Genomic DNA, 22,494 nt, shown 5'->3' on the forward strand with positions numbered 1-22,494 from the left:
ACTTTCACTTTCAGGTGTAAGGACACAAATGAGCTTATTTACAGAACACAGACAGGAAACAGGCTTCAAAAACAAACACACACAAATGAGCTTATTTACAGAACACAGACAGGAAACAGGCTTCAAAAACAAACGCGGTTACCAAAGGGGAAACATGGGGGTGGGGTGGGGATAAATTAGGAGTTTGGGGTTAACATACACACGTTACTATATATAAAATGGGGCTTCCCAGGTGGCTAAGTGGTAAAGAATCCACCTGCCAATGCAAGAGATGCAGGAGACTCGGGTTTGACCCCTGGGTCAGGACCTCTCCATTATTTTTGCCCGGAGAATCCCATGGACAGAAGAGCCTGGTGGGCTACAGTACATGGCGTTGCAAAGAGTCGGACATAATTGCATGACTGAGCACGCACTCATGCATATAGAAAATGGATAATCAACAAGGACCTACTGTATAGCACAGGAGCCTCTACTCAATACTCTGTAATAATCTATATAGGAAAAGAATCTCAAAAGGGATATATGTAGATATATAACTGAATCAGTTTGCTCTACACTTGAAACTAACACAACATTGTAAATCGATTATATTCCAATATAAAGTAAAAACTAAATTTAAAAAAAGAGATAGAAAAGTAATAGGGACCTGGCAGGAGACTGGTTTCCAAATTTGAGGAAGGGAAGTTAGGAACAGAGTTTCGTGGTGTGCAGGGAATGAAGTGGGAGTCCATTCCCCCACCACCAGCCTTCCCCGGGGGCAGGAGGGCAGGGCCCAGTAGCAGAGGGAACCAGACCGCATAGTGGAAAAGTCACCTGGAAGCCAGCAGGGCCTGGTGGCTGCAGATTATCTGGCTGACAGCTCTTCCTGGAGCCTGTCCTAACCTACAGGGGGCGCTGCTTTCTCCAAAGGAGGCACCTGGCCACCATAATAGCCAAGCTGGGGTGCAGAGGGCTAGGACTTAGCTGAGGCTCAGGGGTGGGTTGAAGTGAGGAAAGGCTGTGCAGAAGAGAGACAGAAAGGGAGCATGGCCTTTGGGGGTCAGACAGACCTGAACTGAATTCCCATTGTGTCTTCCTGGGAGAAACACTTAACCCCCTGAGCCAGGTGAAACAGGAATTCATAAGACATAAGTGGTCATCACTTTGTTGATCATCAGACACATGAGAGGCACTTGAGACATGAGGGTCTGTTATTTGGTTCCAGGAGAAGGTCTGAGGGTGCTGGCATTGCCCTGAAAGCCAGGAGCACTTCCAAGATCCCCAGTTGGAAAGACACCAGGGCTCCAGGCAGAAGCACTGGGTGGGAGGGTGAGTTTTGGTTGAGGGTGGAGTGGGAGTTACCTAGAGGGGCAATCAGTCCATTAAAGGAGAGGTGACAAGGATGAATGAAAGGTCAAGGGGAGAGAGGAGCCTTGGGCTCTAAACTGTTCAGAACCTCGGAGCAGCTCAGGGCTCTGGGAAATCAGTCCTAACAGTAAGGCTTGGCTAGGAGTCCAGAGCAGAACTCCAGCTCAGGGCCCGCCATGCTGAAGACAGACCCGGCCCTGGGAGGGTAGCCCCCGGCTCCTGGCTCTGAACTAAGCTGCCCTTCGTCTTAGGCAGGGAAATATTCAAGTGACCTCTGCTGCCAGGCTTCACCCAGCTTCAGGGATGCTGTTGCCGGCCTGACTCCCACCAGCTTGGAGCCCTGACTCCCCACTCCAGAGCAGCCTGGCTGGATGCAGGTCTTCTGGGATCCCTAGGGCCTCCAGGGAAGGCCGCCTTGTCTGGCATCCAGGGAGGTGACTTGCAGGGGCAACCAGGTGGCTGGAAAGAGCGTGTTGGATTTTGTTTTGTTTTGGGATCGCGTGTGGGAAGACAAGAAATGGCAGCCTTTTTTTGGGAGGCGAACTCTCCCTGGGCGGTGGCTGTCTGAGCTTTGGGAGCCCCTGGGGGTGCTGTCTGCAGCCCTGCCCAGCAGGCCTGGGGGAGGGGCTCCCTTTGATGCCATGGCCTCTGCATGTGGCTCTATTGTCCTGGAATCTCAGAGCAGCAGGGCTGGAGGGGATCTCTGAGATCAGGTGGGCCAACAATTCCCTCCACCCTTGGAAAACCTGAGGGCCCACCATGCTGTCCTCTAAGGGCAAAGCAGCAGGAGGATTTATGTAAACATGTAGCCTGGGGTCTGCTCTCCACTGCTGTCTACACTGGAGGATGTCTAAGCATCCCCAGAATGCAAAGGTTGGGTCCATGACTCACCTGAAGCCCAGGGGAGGAAATGAGTGGCTGTCTGATTTCCAGGCAGAGCTCCTCAGAGAGGCTTTGTGGATGAATAGGGGGCTCTTTGGCAGGACTGCACCAGATGGTCGGCCAAGGAGGGGAGGGGCTGGGCTGTGGGCTTTGAAGGAGGAAGAGGGAGGGTCCCCAGAATGGGAAGCCGGACTTCTGGAGGATGGCGTATTCCCCTCATCCTGGAGAACTAGCTCCAGGAAGCTGCTGGTCCTCTGTGGCCCTACTGCGGGGCCGCACTGTTTTTGGCATGCAGACCTGGGTCTAGAGATGTGGGTCTGTCTTTGAATGGCCCTCATCTTCCTAAACCAGGGCCCCCAGCAAGGAACCCCCCAGCTGGGTAGTGGGACCTTGTCCCCGTGGATCCAGATGGCAACATTCTGCAGTTTTTGCACAACCAGAGGCAGGGGAAGACACCTTGAATCATGGCAGATAATCTGGTCTCTGCAACCTTAGCAAATGGGGCCCCAAAAGGATTTAATTTTATTTAGAAAGACCAAGAGATGTCATCAAGAAGTGCCAAGAAATACAGTATTCCTTTTACCCAGAGGGCCTTGGGGGATTTGCACCTGTCAAAGAGATTTTACCAGGTTCTTCACCAGATCCAGGTCAGGGGGTTTCTCGGGGCTGCTGTTAGCTCATGCTTAGCTTAGGTTCCCTTCTGGGATCTCCCTCTTTGCCTGGCACTACCTTGGCGTCCCACCCCCTGCCTTCTCCGGGGGTCTTTTTCACACCCCTGGGTGGGCTCAGTCCTCACTCCACTACCTCTAGGCAGGTGGTTCTCAGACCAAGGGGCACGGATGCTTCTGTCTCCTGTCACCCACTCTTGCCCCATCCAGCCCATCTCCACTCTGCAGCAGATGAAGCCTGTTGGAACATTTGTTTGATTGGGTCACTCCCTGGCTTCACAGTGCCCTCAGGCTCAGAGCCCAAGCCCACACACCCGACCCCAGATCCCCGTGTTCTCTGCCCCACCCACCTTCCTGGCCTCACTTTCTGACCCCGCACACCCTTGTTCTAGGAGCACAGGGCTTCTTCTCCTTGGTGCTCACATGCATTCGACTCCTTTCTACCTCAGAGTGGTCCCTATGCTCTCCCTCTGCCTGGAGTGTTCCTTCCTGGAATCTGGCTGACTCCAGAGCATCCTGCAAGGCTTGCTTCTGGGATGTATTGACTATTTTCCAAAGAAGGCTGCGTCTATATATCATATACATACATATATATATTAATATTATATATATATAAAATAGGCTTCCCTGATGGCTCAGCTGGTAAAGAATCTGCCTTATATGCAGGAGACATAGGTTCAATCCCTTGGTTGGGAAGATTTCCTGGAGGAGGAAAATGGCAACCCACTCCAGTATTCTTGCCTGGAAAGCCCCATGGACAGGAAGCCAGGCAGGCTACCATTAAAAGGGTTGCAAAGAGTCAGACTGAATAACTAGGCATGAGCATGCTCTATGTGTTATATATATATCCATCCCTCAGGTTCTTACCAGATGCCACCGATGCTTCTTTTCCAAGGGGTCAGAGTCTGTCTCCTGCACTTGGACCTGGCTCCATCTTTATAACTGCTTCAACCAGAAGAAAATGTCAAAGTGACACTATATGATTTCTGAAGATCCTTTCAAAGCCATGCGGTTTCCTCCTGGCTCTTTCTCTCTTGGGCTGTTTGTTCTTAGAACTCAGGTACCATGCTGTGAGGAAGCCCAGGCCTCAGAAAAAGACCACAGGAGTGTCCTAACCAACAAGACAGGCTCACATAGGAGTGAGTGAGCATTTAGGTAATTCCAGCACCCAGGCTTCAAGTCCTCCAGCTGAGTCCCCAGGCATCATAGAGATAGGCCACCCCCACTGGGTCCTTTCTTTCTACATTTCTGATCCAAAGAAACCATGAAAGATAGTAAAAGATGATTGCTGTTTAAGCCACTGCATTTGAGGGTAATTTGCTATGTAGTAACAGATGCATTGGCCAACTCCGTGGTCCTGCCTCCCCGTCACGTGCACACAGCAGCGCTGTCACGATGGCTATTTGCATGTTTTTGTGAGCGATGCTTCATTTTCCCACTGGAACGTAAGCTCCACGAGGCCAGAACCCTGTCTGCTTTGTCTGTGTTGTCCCCGCAGTGGGCACGGTGCTTGTCTCTGTGTTCACAACATGAGGCTTGAATGAAGCTGGTGAGAGGCGGGGGCTTGCTCCAGCAACCTCTGGGCAGAATGCCGATGCTTCCAGGAATCTCCTGGGCACCGGCAGGTGACAGTGAGTGAGGAGGTGCCCCAGGATGGCTGGGGACCAGTGGGTGGCAGCAGACGGCAGACCCTGATGGCCACTGGAGCTGAGGGACTTAGGCTCTGGTCCTCTTGGCAGCTCCCCCTCATGGCTGAGGATCCTTTGGTCTCTTCCCAGGGCACTGCACACAACTTGCTGATTCCTGCAGGGGCCTTGGTGCCCCCTCACCCTGGAGTGCTCTGTCCCTCTGCACGCTCCCACAGCCCATGGCTGTTAGAGCCTGGCCCAACCCACATGTGTCTCCTCCAGGAAGCCTCCCACCATGGAGTCCCTTATATTTTGGATCACCCTTGTCGCTTGTCACAGGATGGTTCATGCACCCAGTGGCCCCTGGTCAACACTAAGGGGAGGCCGGGTAAAGTCCTCAGACCATTGTGGGGTACACAACAAGAAAATAGCCTCCCCCAGCATCTTCCCTTGAGACCTTTTCCCAGTCTCCTCTCCTCGGTTGGACCTTGCATCCCCCCATCACCATGGCAACCTGCATCTCATGACAAGCAACAACAGCATCGCAGGAGGTCTGGGAGTCACAGGCCTTTGCCTCCATCTGTCCTCAGAGGTTTCTGCCCCATCTCTTACCTCCAAGGTCTTCCGAATGGTTGGATGCCTGCCTGACATCTTGTTTAGGGCCAGGGAGAGCACAGTGACCCCTTCTCCTGCATAGTCCCCGTTTTCTTTCTTCTCCTTTCCTAGCTTGATGAAGGCCACAGGAAAAAACAAACTCAGATTTACTTTTTGTGATCGTTGCGACAGCTTTTGTGTCCTTTGGACATTCGAGGAGGAGTCATGGTCCCCACCCCACCCTGCTGCCACCCACTGCCCATCAGGAAGCCAGCTAATCCTTCTATTCTGTTCTTTCAAGGCTGTGCTTATACAGACTTGACTGAATCACCAGCCTGGGAGAGAGGGAGGCAGAGTGTTCTGAGAACCCTAGGGGGTTTGGCCATGAATGAAAAAACACAGGAGGGTGTTTGTTGCGGGGCTGTGTCAGGGACTGATCTGGGTAGATTACCCAAAGCGGTGTAAAACTCAGCCCCTCTTAAATGGGGAGCCCAGCACCCTCTACCTACCTTTGGTTCCATAGGACCTTTTGCTCTTCCCTCCACAAATGGTGACACTTGCTTGGCTCATGAGCCGGTTCTCTTCAGTTACTTGAGTCCTCCCCTCTCCTGGGCCCTGCATCGCTCTTGCACACAGATGTGCTGCTGAATTCACTCCGCCCAGAGGCCCCTGGGAGCCGGCTGGCAGTGGTGACTCAGGGCAGCCTATTTCCCCAGAGCATCTTCTTAGAAAGGGATGGCCCTGCCCTTCCCGGGTAGCTTTCTGCACCACCCCCGCCCCAGCTTCTAACACCTGTCTCTGGGTCGCTTCCCAGCCTTTTCAGTGGGGCTTCCACAGCAGCTGCAGCTCGCCTGAGCTTGCAGCGCAGCAGGAGTAAGGGCATGGGGGGGCACCAGAGGACCATGGGATCCCTGGTCTGTGTCCCTCTCCAGGGAACCTCAGAACCATGGCACAAAGGGACTTAAGCACAGAAATGTGTCTTTCTAATGAGACAGTCACAGCATCTGCATCATCCAGTGTCCCTCCCGCGACCCCACTGGGAGGTGGCAGTGGTTGGCTGAGCTCAGGGGTGGAAACTGAAAGAACTAGGGTGGCACTGAGCCAGGACTGTGCATCCATAGGTTGGTCAGTCACCTACGACGCGGCAAAGAACTCTGACCTGTCGGGGTGGTGTTAGCGAAACCGATCAGATTTGGACTAGATTAGAGAAAGCAGTAGGACTGGGCAGCTGGGAGCAAGAGGAGACCAGAGATGCCCCCAGAGAGATCCCAGGGCTGAAGCTGCTGCTATTCACGTGACACCTGGGCAGCTCTGGACCTTGAGTCCTAGTGGGTCACAACTGCACTTCCCTCCATCACTGCCTCTGTCCTGCCCCGTGGCTCCTACCTTGTCCACTGTCTGGCCAGTGTTCAGTGTTTGTTTTATCTGGAAGTTTTATGCTTTTGCATTGAGAGTTGATTTTTGTATATGATATGAGATTTAGGTAGAGGTTTTATTTTTAAAAATTCATTTATCATTGTTGCTGCATGGGCTTTCTCTGGTTGCGGGGAGCAGGGGCTACTCTTTGTTGTGTGAGAGCTTCTCACTGTGGTGGTTTCTCTTGTTGCAGAGCACAGGTTCTAGGCACACGGCTTCAGCAGTTGCAGCGTGTGGCCTCAGTAGTTATGGTCACGGGCTTAGCTATTCCCAGACATGCTGGATCTTCCCAGACCAGGGATGGAACCCATGTCTTCAGCATTGGCAGGTAGATTTTTAACCACTGGACCACCAGGGAAGTCCAGAGGTTTTATTTTTTGGCTTATGGATTTTCTGTGTTGCATCATAAATTATCACAAATTTAGAGGCTTAAAACAAAACACATTTATTTATTATCTCACAGTTTCTGCGGGTCAGGAGTCTGAGCTCAACTTAGCTGGGTCATCGTAGGGTCTCGTTGGGCTATGTTCTCATCTGGAGGCTTGACTGGAAAGAATATGCTTCCAAGCTCATCCAAATTGTTGGGGGAATTCATCTTGCTGGTGACTTTCAGCTCCTAGAGGCCACCTAGTTCCTAGAAGTCTCTCTCCTGCAGTTCCTTGCTTTGCAGGCTTTCCAAACACAGCTGCCTACTCCATCAAGTCATCAGGGAGAGCCTCTGGAGCAAGTGGGCAGCAAGATGGAACCTCATACAACATGATGTAGCCATGGGAATGACATCCCATCACTTTGCCATATTCCATTGGTTAGAAGCAAGTCACAGGTCCCACCTACACTCAAGAGGAGGGGTTTACACAAAGGTGTGAACACAAGAAGGCAGGAGTCATGAGGGGCCACCTAAGACTCCATCTGTCACACTGTCATATCATTTAATGAAAACTTGATCCTTTCTTCATTGAATTCTGTTTGAACTTTTGTCCAAAATCTGTTGATCATATTTGTGTCAGTCTAGTTCTGGACACTCTTCTATTCCACTGATCTACACATCTGTCCTTTGGCCAGAAACATAATGTCCTGAGACTGTAGATTTCTACTAAATCTGGAAATCAGGTAGTGAGATTCTTCCAACTTGGTTGTTCTTTTCCAAGATTGTTTTTGGATATTCTAGGTTCTTTTGCTTTTCAACATAAGTTTTAAACTCAGTTTGCAAATTTTTTACCAAAAAAATCCTGCTGGAAGTTTGATTGCAGCTGCTCTGAAGTGATTTATAGAAGTGATAAATCTATAAAAGTGATTTTAAAATGTGACAAGAGTTGAAAACTGATTTGAGTTTACATTGAAAAAACTCCAGATTTCTAGGTTTTCTTGAAACACAAAAATAGGAAGATGGGACCACACCAGGCCTGCAACAACTGCCGCACGGCAACGGTCGCCGCTGCTTTGTCCAATGCTCCGCTCCAGCAGTGCTGCTGCCCGCCTGACCCCTTCGGCCCTGGGGTCTGTGGTTCCTGCGTTAAGTTCTGGCTTTGGGGAAAGATGCCCTCTTCAGTACTCTGCATCTGGTTAATATCTTGCAGTCGTTCAGAACTCAGCTCTAAACTCAGGGTTCCTGAGTGACTCTTCTGGACCTGAACAGGGGGAGGACTCCAGGCTGGTGATCTGGGAGTTCCCTGTGCTTTCTCAGTCCTCGGTCCAGGGCTGAGGGGCTTGTTGGTATGATTCACGCAGCTCAAGGTCTCTCTCTCACAGAGCTCCCAGAGGGCAGGGACCACGTCTTCTGGTCACTGCTGTACCTTCAGTGCCTGCCATGGTGTCTGCATGGGGAGAGCTCAGTGAACGTCCAATTCAAGGACAGATTAGCCCTTCTCCTGGGCTGTAGCTAATGAAACTTTAAGCTGCTCCTCACGTCCCTGCTTCCCCTGCACTCCCACCCTCTTGGTCTCACTTGATGACACTGTGCCTGTGAAAATGGCCCACCAGGATCCTCGTGTCTCCAGCCTGCAAACTGTTAACTTCTAACAAGACAAACTGGACTCCCAGCCTGCAGCCTCCCTGCCTGACCTAAAGGTTTTAGCTGCTTTTCCTTCTTTTCTTTTCCTGTTTTAATTAATTTTTAAATTAAGGCAATATTTATGTACATTAAAACGTAAAAATCTTAATTGTTCAGTCAGTGTTTTGACAGTAGTATACACCTATATACCCACCACTCAAAACAAGACATAAAACAGTTCCAGGGGACTTCCCTGGTGGTCCAGTGGCTTAGACTCCAAGCTCCCAATACAGGAGGCCCAGGTTCCATCCCTGGTCAGATCCTGCATGCCATAACTAAGATCTGGTGCGGCCAAATAAATATTAATATTTAAAAAAAAAAAAAGAGTTCCATTGCCCCAGAAAGTTCCCTCAGGGCTTCCCTTCACCACTACTTTCTGATTGCTACTCCCATAGAGTAGTTTTGCCTGTTCTAGAACTTTCTATATGTAATTCATGCAGCATGTACACTCCATCTGGCTTTTCTCACTCAGTGTAATGACTGTGGGATTCATACATCCTGCTGCATCACCTGTACAGCCAGAATGGTATTGTCTGAGTATCTGCTGAGTAATATTCCATCGTCTGGATGTTCCACAACTGGTTTGTCATGTCACCTCTTGGACGCTTGAACTGCTTCCTGTTTGGGTGATTAGGAATAAGGCTGCTATAGATGTTCTTATACAAGCCTTTTTGTGGACATATGTGTTCACTCTCTTCAGTAAATACCTGGAAGTGGAATTGCTGGACCATAAGGTAGACATTGATCTAACTTTTAAGAAACTTCTGCTTGCTTTCTAAAGAAGTCTCAGTTTATTCTTTCTGCTCTTGGCCTCCTGTTCTCTGGACGAGAAAAACAGATCCCAAGAATCAGCAAAGATCAGAGCTGGACGAGTTTTCAGAGGTCAGCTCCCCACCGCTCACCCTGAAGTGGGGGAGGGGTGAAGTTTGTCCAAGGAAGCCTGGTGAGACCTGGAAGAGCCAGAACTGGACTGATGTTTACATGCTAAGTCGCTTCAGTCATATCCAGCTCTTTGCAAAGCTATGCACTGTAGCCCTCCAGGCTCCTCTTTCTCTGTCCATGGGATTCTCCAGGCAAGAATACTAGAGTGGGTTGCCATGTTCTCCTCCAGAGGATCTTCTGGACCCAGGGGTCAAACCCAGGTCTCCTTAATCTCCTGCACTGGCATGTGGGTTCTTTACCACTAGCGCTGCCTGGGACTGGTAGCTCCTGAAAAATTTGCTCCTATTTTCAGCCAGGTTGAGCGCATCTGTTCTTGGAACCAGGTTTCTTGAGAGAAATATATGAATAGAATTGCAAGCTCAAGCTCCGGCCTACTACTCACATAATACTCACCCAGAAGGAGTAATGGGAGATGCAGCCAGGTAAGAGACCCAAGTCACAGCTCCAGCAGGACAGACGCCATACCGCCTTGTGCACAGGTGTGCTCTCCCTGCAGTGCATGTAGGACCTGCTGAGTACACAGGACTAGCTGCCAGACGCCAATGTGCTGAGGGACAGGGGCCTTCCTGGGAGACTTCCTGGAAGAGTGGGCATGGAGCTGATGCCTGGAGAACTATCCCTCCCAAATCTTGCAGCAATCTTACTTCCATGGGTCTGTCTCACAGAAGACCAGTCCAGTAGCAGGGTGGGGGCTCACTTGTTTTACATCTGGGGATATTGATACTCCAAGAGGCAAAGGGACAAGCCCAAGGGAGTTCACAGAAATGCTGGAACCAGAACTGGTGGTGGTGGTGGTGGTGGTGGAGTTCCTTGACCTGAGAGGAGATGGGCTTGGGGGTGGCAGGGGACTTCCGCCTTCATAGACACCCAGAGAGCAGCCTGCATGGACCTGGAAGTGTGAATTTCCACTCTGGACAGCTGGTTGCAATTACCAAGGGCAGGACGACAGGCAGGCGAGGGGCGCCCTGCCTTCAGAGAAGGGTGACGGAAGGCAGGGTGCTGAAAAAATGTCCTGGAATGCAAGCCAGCTGGATGGCTCTTCCTTGAATGTTCCAGCTTTTAAAAAAATGAAACTTTGCTACTTTTCTCTGGTCCACACCAATTGGGCATGTGATTCTGAAGACCTCATACAATTTTTAAAAACAAGAAAAAAGTGCTTTTTCTTGGAAAGCAATGGACAAGTGTTTTTCTGTAGATTCACTTGCCAGAGGGGACTCCTGGGTACTCCTGAGCTCAGCTGGCTGGAAAAGCCCCAGAGTCCATGGGGCCCCAACCAGCTCCAGGGCACGAGAGTGCACAGGAATCCTGGAAGCCGCCTTTCTGCTCTTTCTCTCCCCTTCTTTTTAAGGGTCCTGGTCTATCCTGTACAGAAGGAAGAGGGTGATGCCTTCTTAAGGCCCATTGGAAGTCAAGGTTGTGGTTACCTTGGTGGGATGGGGAGGGCACTGGGGGCTCCTGGGAGCTCACATGTTCTGTTTTTTGTCTGGATGCTGGTGGCATGGTATGATGGGTTTGGGAACACTCAGCAAACTGCCTGTTTATGACTTGTGTGCTTATCTATATGTCAACCACACTTCAAACAGTTAAAAAAGAAAAAAGAAAAAAAAACAAACAAAAACAAGGCCTGAGTTAAACCAATAAATGTTAGCTTCATTTAAAAGAAATAATAAAGTTTCAACATGAAAAAAATCAGATTTAAAATATTTTATTAACAAAAGCTTATCTGAAATCACTTGGTTTGCAAATTTTGCAATGAAACTGCTTTATGAATTACAGTGATCTCTTTCTTGAGCTTTTTATTTCCCTCATGAATTATACTGAATTTAGCAAAACATGCTGCTTGGCACATAATAAAAACCCAATAACTTAATAAACAAATGAATTTGGTTAAAACAAAAAGTTTAAATAAAGGACAAAGGAATTAAGTCTGTTTGATTAATATAAGGCAGACAACAGGCATTATCTTGCAAAGTGGAGATGACCAAAACCAAGGCATGCAGGAGTTAGGGAGGTTATACACTGTCGTGATTAGGAACAAATCTCTGCCCCTAGAAAAGCCAAATTGCCCTTTTCCCAGAGAGGAGCCAAAGTGCCTTTCTTATACCAGGGAAGGCCCTGCAACTCTGCGGTCACAGGCGACTGGACAAAACAGCCCTCGGTCCCCGCTCTTCAGGGAAGCGACAAATGGAGGGCTCGAGGTGTTGCTGCCCAGCCATCTTGGGGGAAGATCTAGGCGTGACCATTTGGTGAAAGGCCACCACATGCTGCTAACAGGTGGGGCTCCCGGGGTGTCTCCTGGGAGCCCAGTGGGGATTCCTTGGGTGGAGCCCATCTCCAGTGACCCTCTCTACCCACCGCAGGAGCAGAGCTGGGTCAGCCAGAAACCTATACCAACTTTCCGTTCCAAGAGCCAGGAAAGGCTGGGGCAAGGGATGTCTGCAAGGTGCGGGAACAGGCTTGGGAAAGGCTTTTCCAAAGAGTGGACTGTGTACCCTAGCTGGCCCCAAATTCAGAGAAATAAGAAGGCAGAACACATCCCTTAGGACAAATCAAGCCCTCTTCCCTGACATCTCCAGCCTCCCCTATGGTCTTCCTCTCTAGCTGCTGTTCCCCTGCCCTGAGCGCTCTCCATCCACAGCCCCACCCCCTCCACCAGGCTGACCCCCATCCACCACACTCACACTTCTGTCTCTGGTCTCCTCGCCCAGGTAGGCGGTCAGCCCCCTATCATTGCCCATCCCAGCAGAAAAATCGTACTCAGAAGGGACTAGAGACTGACATCAGTGAGTGGATGCATGGACACCCCACTGTGGCTTCCGGAGTCATTCACTGGACAGTCATTCACTGGACAGTTATTCACAGGCGTGTGGACACAAGGGTTCAAGTCTGGGCCCTGCAGGTCTTGTCTCAGAACAGCCCTGCCTCCGTTTTCACATCTGTAGGATAGGGGAATCATTCTTGCCTGCCCCACTGGGGAGCTGTAGAGACCCACCCAAGTAGGAAGATGGTGAACAGCTGTGGGTGGGACTGTGAAGGACACCTGGAAAGACCAGACAAATGGGGTCTGGGTTCAGTCTGGATGGGGCCGTGGGGAAGGGAGAGGGTCGAGGCTCATGTCGTCAAGTCACTTCCTGTTGGGAGGGCTCTCAACCCCAGGCCTCAGACTTTCCTGGGAGTCACCTTGACAGTGATGGCGGATATGGAGGCCCCAAGGTGGGTGAAGCTGGGACAGTAATCCTGACAGTAATTCTCAGGTGGCAGCGGCAGACGGCTTCGAGCTGGGTGCTGAGACTTCCGAGGCAGGAAGCCCCCTGATGCCACCAGCGCTGTGGCAGATGAGGGCCTCTTCACACCAGCTGGCTTATGCCATCAGCCAGTCACCTTCCACTGTCCCCACACAGCACAACTTCCATCTGCTGGTGATGCTCAGTGCTCATGTTCAGGCCCTGGGCCAAGAAAGCTGGAAGTGTCAGACGACTAGAAACACTCTGAAGGAAGACACCACCTCTCCCAGCGGGGCAGCAGACTAGATCTGGATGAAAGCTTGCTTCACCTAGTGGCTGGGGGCTGCTGGAGCCCAAGCCCGCTAGCCTCTGCTTGTTGAAATAGGAGGTCTTCATGTGGCGGACTCCTCCTGTCTTCAAGGCATGCACTGACCCCGCTGGGCTCCAAGGCCCTGTCAGCACGTGTGGAGCAGTGACAGGGGTCTACAGGGTGGGTAACGGGTGGCAGGAAGCCCCTTGCTTGGTAGAAAAGAGGCCGATGTGCTAGGAGGTCACCAGGAGCTCCACTCTGTCCTCGTTCAAAACCGTCCCCAGGTTTAAGTAGAGCCGGGAAGCGAGGACACACAGCTGAGCTGGTGGTGGGAGAAATGGCCAAGCCAGCTCCAGCCACTGGTCACAGGAGAGAGGGCCCCATCCCCCTGCTCCCTCTGCTCTCCTGCTCCGAGTGTTGCCTCTGCGGGAACGAGGATTTGTAAAATACCTGAAGTTGGATGAGACGTTGAGGATGAGCCCTTGCTGGAGCCACATGAGGTAAGGAAGGTGGGTGTCAGGAAAGGGAAGGACTGTCAGGGGCCAGGCCCTTGTCTTGGGATTTCATCCTGGTGGGACCAACTCTTCATGGGATGTCGGTTCTCAGTCAGGGGCTCGCTGGGATCCCTGGGCTTCCGTTCACTGATCTCCCCAGTCCGGGTGAGGCCTGGGCGCCAGCGTATTTATGGCCCTTCCTCCAGGTGGCTCTGATGCACATCAGGATTGAAAACCACCCATTGTGAGGGTGGCGCCCTCACTTTCATTCAGAGATGAGGGGACTGGCCTCATCTGAGAGGGTGAGTAACTCCCTCTAGATCACACAGCAAGAAGGGCCAGAGCAGGGCCCACACACCTTCACTGCTAGGGCTGGGGGAGCACGGGGTACTTTGGAAAGGGCCCTTCTGGCCTCCTCCCCTCCCCCAGCACTGCCCCAGGCACGCAGCGGCTGCTTGGGACAGCTGGGGGACAGGGGAGAGGGGCTGGCAAGCAGAGCAGAGGATTTGGTGCTGGGGTTCCAGCCCTCCACCCACCACTTACCACTGGGCCTCAGGTTCCTTAGCCTTAAAATGGGAGTAAGCGGCAGGGCCCTGACCACCTCAGTGGGAAGGGGCTGCAAGGTGGGGGTGGGACCTGCTGTCGCCGTCGAGGGACCCTCTGGTCTGGGAGGTCGTGTGATCCAGTGTCCGCAGCTTCTCCCGGCCAGCCGCAGGAGGCCCTCTCCTTCCTGCAGCCTTTTTTGGTGGCTGAAACCCTAGACTGATCCCGGAGCCAGACAGGCGGGCAGACAAGCGCATTCTTTTCAGGGAAGGCCCCCTCCCCCTCTCTCTGAGAGCCGCGAGGGGAGAGGGCAGGGCCTGCCCAGGCCTGACCCCAGACTGGGTTTCAGGCTTCGAGGCCAAGTCGGGCTTGCTGGGGACCAGTGGAGGGAGTGGGAAGGAAAGCCCCAGAGGCCACCGTCTGCGGCGCGGAGTCTTGTGGGAGGAGGTGGCAGGGGGGTGATTCCAGAAGCCCTGGGGCTCGGGTGCTGCAGCTCCAGGGCTTACTCTGCGCGCTGATGACCAGTTTCTGGGCAAACCCCCTGCCTGCCCAGGTTCCGTTTCCCCAATGACTGTCACCAGCCCTGGAACCACATATGACACGAGACTGGAACCCGAGCTATAAAAAAGGCTGCTTTCAGTTTCAAAAACCATCAAAGGTCATTCTACTGCTCTGCGTCCCCGTAAAGGAAAAGAAAGGAGGGTATGACGCACACAGAGGCGTACTCCAGACAGCGCTTCTACAGTGCTGGTCAACTTAAAAAAAAAACAAAAAACAACAATGTGTTCCCAGCACCTCCCACAGGAACCAGGCTGGACACGGGCCCCATGTCTCAGGAATGGGGGAGGCAGCTTCCTTCCACAGCCTCCCTCTGGCCAGCGGGCTGACCACCTTGACCCAGGTCACAAGCCCTCTACTCTGGTCACTGGATGGAGGGAGGCAGTCCATCTCAGGTGCCATTCTGGTGGCCAAGTCACCTTGGCGGAGTCTGCCTCTTGGGGAGGTGAAATGGCCTGTAGGAATTCAAGTCCTGCATCCTGGGCATACACACACATGCTTTGAGACACACAGATGAGACTGAAATGGCCTGCAGGAATTCAAGTCCTGCATCCTGGACGGACACACACACACACACGCATGCACGCGCGCACACACACACACACACACGCCTCCAAGATGGAGACTTCAAAGGAGTGTGGGAGGGGCGGATGAGTCAGGAAGCAACCTGGAGGGGCTGTGTCAGCCAGGGGATCAGCGCTCCCTCACTCTGTGGCCAAGCAGTAGTTCTGCTGGCATCCTCCTGGGTCCCTCCCTGCCGAGACCCCACCAGGCACTCAAGGGCATCGAGCGTTATCAGAGGACTGACGTCCTGCCCGGGGGACAGCAGGACCTCTGCGGCCCTGAGGAGGGTCTGGACCACACTCAGGATGAGTTGGCAAGAACAGAGAACATTCAGCATCCGGAAGACAAGGTCTCTGCCTCTGGGATGGCCTACAGGGTGTGAAGTGTCCGCCGGGCTGCGGGGCAGAACCGGTCGTGACTGTCACTGAGGTGGTTCTGTCAGGCGCTGCTCTAGGCCCGTTTCTTCCTCGTGGCAGCCCTGGACTAGCAGGGCTGGCCCTGTCACGGCTGTCTTACCAGTGAGGGCATGGCAGAATGTGGAAGGCCTAACTCCCAAGCAGCTGGCCTGGCCTCTGTCCAGATAGGGGACAGAACAAGGAAATCTACATGAAGGCGTTTGTGAGACACAACCCAAGAGGATGAAGATGCCCTGGAGGAGCCAGTCTGTGTTGAGTGTGGGGGTGGAGTCTCCTGAGATTCCTTGAAAACTGACCAGGGGGACACTTCTGCAGCACCGATGCACTGGTCTTGCTGTGTGTGGTCAGTCGCTCAGTTGTGTCTGACTCTGTGACCCCCATGGACGGTTGCCCGCCAGGTTCCTATATCCATGGAATTTTCCAGGCAAGAATATTGGAGTGGGTGGCCATTTCCTCCTCCAGGGTGTCTTCCCAACACACGATCAAACCCGGGTGTCCTGCTTGGCAAGTGGATTCTTTACCACTGAGCCACCTGGGGAGCACTGGTCTTTGGGATCTCCCTAAAGATGTGATGAGCCTCCCTTATTTAATCTGCCAAGTGTACGGACACTGATATGTATTTCACTTAAGAGTCTTTGATTTCAAGGGATATAAACCCAACATAAAGAAAAAGTGAAGCGTGTCAGGGTAACAGGCTTCTGGGGAAGAGTGTGAGTGCCATCATGTTTCCATGACAACAGGAATCACACTGTCATGCTTCCGCTTCTCTCCACCCTGCCTCCCACCCAGGGCAGAAAACAGCCTACATCAGATCTGAGCATGACACATCTTAGCCCCCACCACCAGAGGGGGCAATCACAAGGCGTACTCTGACTGGCCTAGATTGGCCACCGTGTGGGCAGCAAGTCAGAGCACACTGCTTGGCTCAGCCGGGGGCAGGTGCCCATTCCCGGACCTGGTGGTGTTAGAGACTTGACAAGAAGGAAAAATGAAGAGTAGTGGGTTCCAGGGAGCAACTGCAGAGAATCTGATACTTGAAGGCCTTGCTGGCTGCTAGATGCCGCTGTCAAGAAGGCACCATCCTCCAGTTCAATTAGCAGACTTTATTGAGCACCTATTAAGTGCAAGGCACTGCGCTAGGTGCCGTGGGAAACACAGAGAGTGAACACAGAAAGCCCTGCCCACGAGGAGCTCACAGTCTAGAAAGAGAGGTAAGACAGAGCACACAATCAGCCGCAGCGACACCAACCAGAGCGGCAAGTGCCGAAAGCAAGACAAGTGCTGTGGGGTCACAAGACACCATGAGGCTGCTTCTGCTCAGAAGCTTTAGGCAAGGGTACAGAGGACCCAGGGCCGGGCCTTTGAGGGGGAAGCCATCTGGGAGAAAGGGCATTTTTAGCAGAGAAGAGATTCACTCGGAGTGGGAGCCCACAGGTAACTGAGGAAATTGTGCGGCTGCAGTGAGTGGATAGATGGGCTATACAGAGTGGGCCATCATGTACGACTGGGAGGTAGACTGCCAAGGATACTAAGCTCAGGAAGGTCTAAACTTGATACTCTGGTCAAGAGAGCCACTGGTCACTGCAAGAACAGGGGTGTGCAGAAGCGTATCTTCAGAAGATAAATCTAGCAGCTGTGCAGTCTCAAGGGGGTAGTTAGAGGCGGGAAAGCTGTGAGGTGGGCTGACAGGTCAGAGGCTGATGCCCACAGGGAGGCCGTAAGCACAAGATGCGGGGTGGGGGGCAATGGCCAAAAAGGGACAACGGTGGATGCGGGGACCTTGTGGCAGAGTGGGTGGGAAAAGACAAGAGAACAGATGCAGGCAGAGGGTCTGGGGGGCAATGGGTCTGGGGATGTCTCAGGGCTTCTAGGTAGACCTAAATATGCACTCATAAGGGGCAGGGCTGGAGCTGGGAGTCACTTCAGCAAAGAGGGGGCGGTTCAAGTCAAGGAAGTGTGCTGATCTCTAAGGGTGAGTGTGTCTCAAAATGTGGTCCATGGACCACCTGTGTGGGAACCATCCAGGGAATTTGCTGAAATGGCAGATTTCCACGCTTTGCACCAGAGCTACTAAATAAACCTCTGGGTAGTGCCCAGTCATCTGTATTAAGAACTGCCCTCCCCATCATGCGTCCCATAGCTGGTCTGAAGTTTGGAAACCACCTATTGAGCTGGTCTTTCTGCTGAACTGGCCTTTAGGTAAAAGAAGGAAAAGGAATGAAGACTGTTTAGGAGTGAGGGAAATCTCAGAAAATAGGGAAAGTAAGGGTCAACAGATGCAAAGAGTCGGACACGACTGAGTGACTGAACTGAACTACTCCTTGGAAGGAAACTGATGACCAACCTAGATAGCATATTCAAAAGCAGAGACATTACTTTGCCAACAAAGGTCCATCTAGTCAAGGGCATGGTTTTTCCTGTGGTCATGTATGGATGTGAGAGTTGGACTGTAAAGAAAGCTGAGCACCGAAGAATTGATGCTTTTGAACTGTGGTGTTGGAGAAGACTCTTGAGAATCCCTTGGACTGCAAGGAGATCCAACCAGTCCATTCTAAAGGAGATCAGTCCTGGGTGTTCTTTGGAAGGAATGATGCTAAAGCTGATACTCCAGTACTTTGGCCACCTCATACGAAGAGTTGACTCATTGGAAAAGACCCTGATGCTAGAAGGGATTGGGGGCAGGAGGAGAAGGGGACGACAGAGGATGAGATGGCTGGAGGGCATCACCGACTCGATGGACATGAGTTTGAATGAACTCTGGGAGTTGGTGATGGACAGGGAGGCCTGGTGTGCTGCGATTCATGGGGTCGCAAAGAATCAGACAGGACTGAGCGACTGAACTGAACTGAAGGGTCAACAACGTCATGCTATGGTTACTGAATGTGGACATGCAGATTCAGGATTGGGAAAAGGTTTCCGAATTTGGAAACTGACTGGTCTCCAATGACTTCCCTCGATTCATCCCATGTGATGGGGTGGAGGCCAAGTTTGCAGACACAGAAGTGAAAAGTGGGAAGGGGAAGGAAGGTAGCAATGAACAGAGATCCTTAGGGAAATCAGGTTGTTTTAATCTCAGGATGTGAAATATGTAGGGAATAATGAGAGAGGTAGATAACGAAGAAATGGGGTAGTCAGAGTAACTAACCAAACAAACTATAGCTGGGAGATGAGAGGAGATGGGCTAAGGGACACAGGATGGAAGAGGACAGGTGGGGACGTAGAGGGTTGCTGGGGAGGTAGAGGTGGGGAGAAATTCCTTAAGGAAGGCTGTGTCTCAGACATGTGTGGGAGGCAGGCTGGGCCTGAGGTGGGAGTGGTGCCAAGGCCCAACTCCAGGGGGCCCAGTGCCATTTGCCATGGTGGGGGGAAGGGCATGAGACTCAGTGGGGGTGGGGGTTCAGAGCATCATGGATTTTATGTGTGGATCATATTCCACAAATGCCACAATAAGCCTAAGCAATAAAGCAAGATTATCCCTCCTCTCACTGACACCAAAAGCTACAACAGGTCAGCGGAGTCCCTGGTGACAGCCACACCCTGCTAAGCCTGCCAGAACAATGCTGACCCTTCATCCAGGATGGCCGAGCCTTCTTACTGTTTTTTTAGCCACTGGACTGTAGGGTCTCAAACACTGGCTACTTGACAGAAAGACCAAACCAGTCTTTCTGCTCCCAGGTGGCAGTCTGGGGTGTGGGGAAGAATGTAGGCCCAGAGATCATTCAGCATCACTGCCTACTTATTCTTTTCCGGACAACTTCTCCGAGTCTACTGAAGGAGGGTGGCACCCTCTGCCCTGCCTCCTGCTTCACAGGAATGCCATGGAATACAAGATGCAGAGTCACCTGGAGGAGTTACAGGAAACACTGCTACAGACAGTCCCCAAGGTGGTTCCAAAAACCTACCAGGGGAGGTAGACTGGGAGTATCAACACTGAGCCTAGTATTAAGAGGAGTCTGAGAACAAGTCATGACTTCTTGAAATAATGGTTTGAGAATTGAGCTTTAAAATATTAAATTTAACTATACTTGACAGATTTCAGAAAGAACTGTGGATTCTGTTTCATGTTATAATTTACCAAGGTAAGTCAGTAATGCTTTTCTGAAACTCCTCCCACTTACCTTCCGCACTCTTCCTTCCTGCACCCAAGAAAGAGGAAAGGGCTGGTGGAGCTCTCAGAGACAATACTAAGATCACAGAGGCTTATGTAATTCAAAGGTCAGGTCACTTCTAGAGCCTAGAAAACTCCTGACCTCTAGGCCTAGCTAGCTCTACCCAGCATCAGTGGCGCCTCAGCCCCCCTCCCAGGAAGACCGGTGGGTAAGTCCTGGCAATCAAGGCATGCCCCTCGGGTCCTTCTCTGAACAGCAGCAGTGCTGGATTGGCACGGCCACTTGACCTGGAAGGTAAAGTCACTGTGAGGGGGACCCAGGCCTCACACCTCTGCTGTTGTTTTTTAAAACCATCATTTGTGAAGCTGAGGCACAGGGACTGTGACTGAAGTTGCCTTCTGTCCTCCACGTGCACAGCTGGATGACTTGGGTATCCTACCCCCAGCTGACGACCAACTCCACACCAGAATGCATCTTAAAGGCATCCAAGAGAAAAAGTGACTGAAGTCCGAATCTGGCCACCTGAGGACTCTGGACTCATCCCTGGAGGGATGCAGGATCATACGTGCCTAGAGGGAGCACTGGGGGGAGCCAGCCAGGTCTGCTCATGGCCAACTAAGTCCCTTCACCATGAAGAACGAACTGGCACTGAGTCCTCTGGAATTGTTTCTGGGGGCCACAAGAGATGTGATCTACAAGGCAGATGTGAAACTGATCATGAGCAGCCTGGGGAAAGAGCAAGTATTAAATACAAAGCCCTTTGAAGGTCCAGAGAACAAGAAAGATGTTAACAGTTAATTATCCAGAAAAAGAATTTTCACTGACACAGAATTTAGGCAACACTGAAAACACAATACTAAGATATCAATTCTGAGACAGACCCATAGGAAGGGCAGCTTAGGAGAACACTAAAGAGATTAACACAGGAAAAATAAATACAGGGCTCTGGGCCCCCACAGAAGCTACTAATGCTATTTATTGGCTTGGGTCATTCTTGAGAATAGAAAATCAGTTTTTTGGCAAAGCTGCACAAACTTCACATGGGGCATCTCCCAAGGCTGTGGACACCAAACTACTGTAATAATGACGCTCTTCACTGAACTTCCTCACGTCCCACTAGCATCTTCAGAAGCTGAGATGGGACTTCTAGAGCCAGTCAGGGACTGAGTGCTGCGTGTCCCAGCCATGCACGAGGGATCCAGTTCACAGCTGTGGACTTGGGCGCGTCCAGACAGAGGGCACTTGGAGCCTCAGTTCCCTCTTCTGCCAGGTGGGAAGGGAGGAAGGGCTGGACTACGTGGGCTCTCAAGGTTCTCCCAGCTGGATACTCCATGCGTCTAGCTCTGCCCTGGTCATTAACGATGGCTAGGCACAAGGTGCCATCTAGTGGCATCACCTGTCCACTCTCACAAATGGCTCCAATCAAAGACCCCAGAGGAGCAAAATTAACTCACACGGACTCTAATTCCAGGGGCGAGGGTAGAGGAGGCTAGGAGGGTGAGCACACGTCATGTCAGTGGACGTGACATAGTCATCTCAAGAAAATATACTTTAAGAGTTCTTGCTTTCCCTAAGAAAGCAACTTTTTTTTTTTTTTTTAAGAAAGGCTAATCATATCCATTTGTCAATATTTTCAGCATTAAGGAAAATAGTTTAAAAAACATAAAAATGTAAGTGCACTCAAGAGTAACTGCTATTAAACAGTTCTGAACAGGCAGAAAATGTAGACTTTCCTTTTACAGAAAATGTTAAATCCGTAATAGCAGCATAATGTATATATATAAAAAAGCTGGTTTTGAAAACCCAGATTTTTTTTATACACAAAACATCTGTGTTTTTTTTTTCTCCTATACACTACAACAGCATTTCCACTGGGAAATTGGTTTTTTCACATTATGTCACTTCCTGCTGGCACATGCAGATACTAGCTTGAGTGTGTGTCTTCAGCCCAGAGCCCCAGTTCCCAACAGCCTTCAGTCCAATACCATGGCGGAGAGTGCGTTCAGGTCTTTCATGTATGGATGAGCTGCCAAGATCTGGTCGATTTTCAGTTTTTGCTCCGAGTCAGGGAAGATCTTCAGAAGGGCTTCCCTCAGCTCGTTGGTTTCTGCAGGAGATCTCTGTGCTGGCATGGGCAGATTCTGCTGGATGTTGGAAAGGTTGGGCAAAAGTGGGAAGCGGGGTTGCTGAGGAAGCCAGTGGCTGGGTGGGGTGCCCTGAATCCGGGTCGGAGGCTGGTGGCTGGTGCTGGCTGCCTGGGCGCCAGGGACTCTGAAGCTGGGTTCAAACATGCCCACATTTGGCAGGGCGTTGAGTAGGGGCTGCATATCTCTGTGAATGGAAGCAAGCCCTGGTGAGCTAGGTTAGGAGACAAACAAGAAATCTGTCTAAAAATACCTGCTTCTGACTCCAAAACTCAAGGAGCTACTCCCTGGCCTCTGAAGGCAAGAGAAGACTGCAGCCATGGCAGGGAGGGCAACCACCCACAGACAGGCCTGTGGGGATGCCGCTAACACCAATTCCAGCCCAGTCATGACAGGGAATGCTGGCTCTTTATGAGCCACTCCATTTCCTGGCCTGCTGCTGTGAGGACTGACCCCATCCAGCTGCTTGGCTCTGAACCAGGGTGTACCAGGAAGCTTTCAAAAGATCTGGACGCAGGACCATACTCTCTTGCAGATTCAGATTCTCTGTGGGGCCAGGCTGATGGGGATCTTTGGGCAGAGAGGCTGCCTCCCCAGCCCTTCAA

The 22,494-nt window shown here is 51.5% G+C and overlaps 1 protein-coding gene across 2 annotated transcripts in view; it reads right to left on the reverse strand.

The window, feature by feature from the left end:
• Positions 1-11,216: 11,216 nt before the first annotated feature.
• Positions 11,217-22,494, reverse strand: part of N4BP1 (NEDD4 binding protein 1) — a 63,155-nt gene continuing 51,877 nt past the window's right edge. For both annotated transcript variants that reach the window (XM_061387114.1, XM_061387113.1), the window contains one exon: positions 11,217-22,076. In XM_061387114.1, the coding sequence (XP_061243098.1) occupies positions 21,719-22,076 (358 nt within the window). In that variant the 3' untranslated portion in view covers positions 11,217-21,718. The remainder of the gene's footprint in view (positions 22,077-22,494) is intronic.

Source organism: Bos javanicus, chromosome 18 (assembly GCF_032452875.1).
Source record: "Bos javanicus breed banteng chromosome 18, ARS-OSU_banteng_1.0, whole genome shotgun sequence".
Lineage (NCBI taxonomy): Eukaryota > Metazoa > Chordata > Mammalia > Artiodactyla > Bovidae > Bos > Bos javanicus.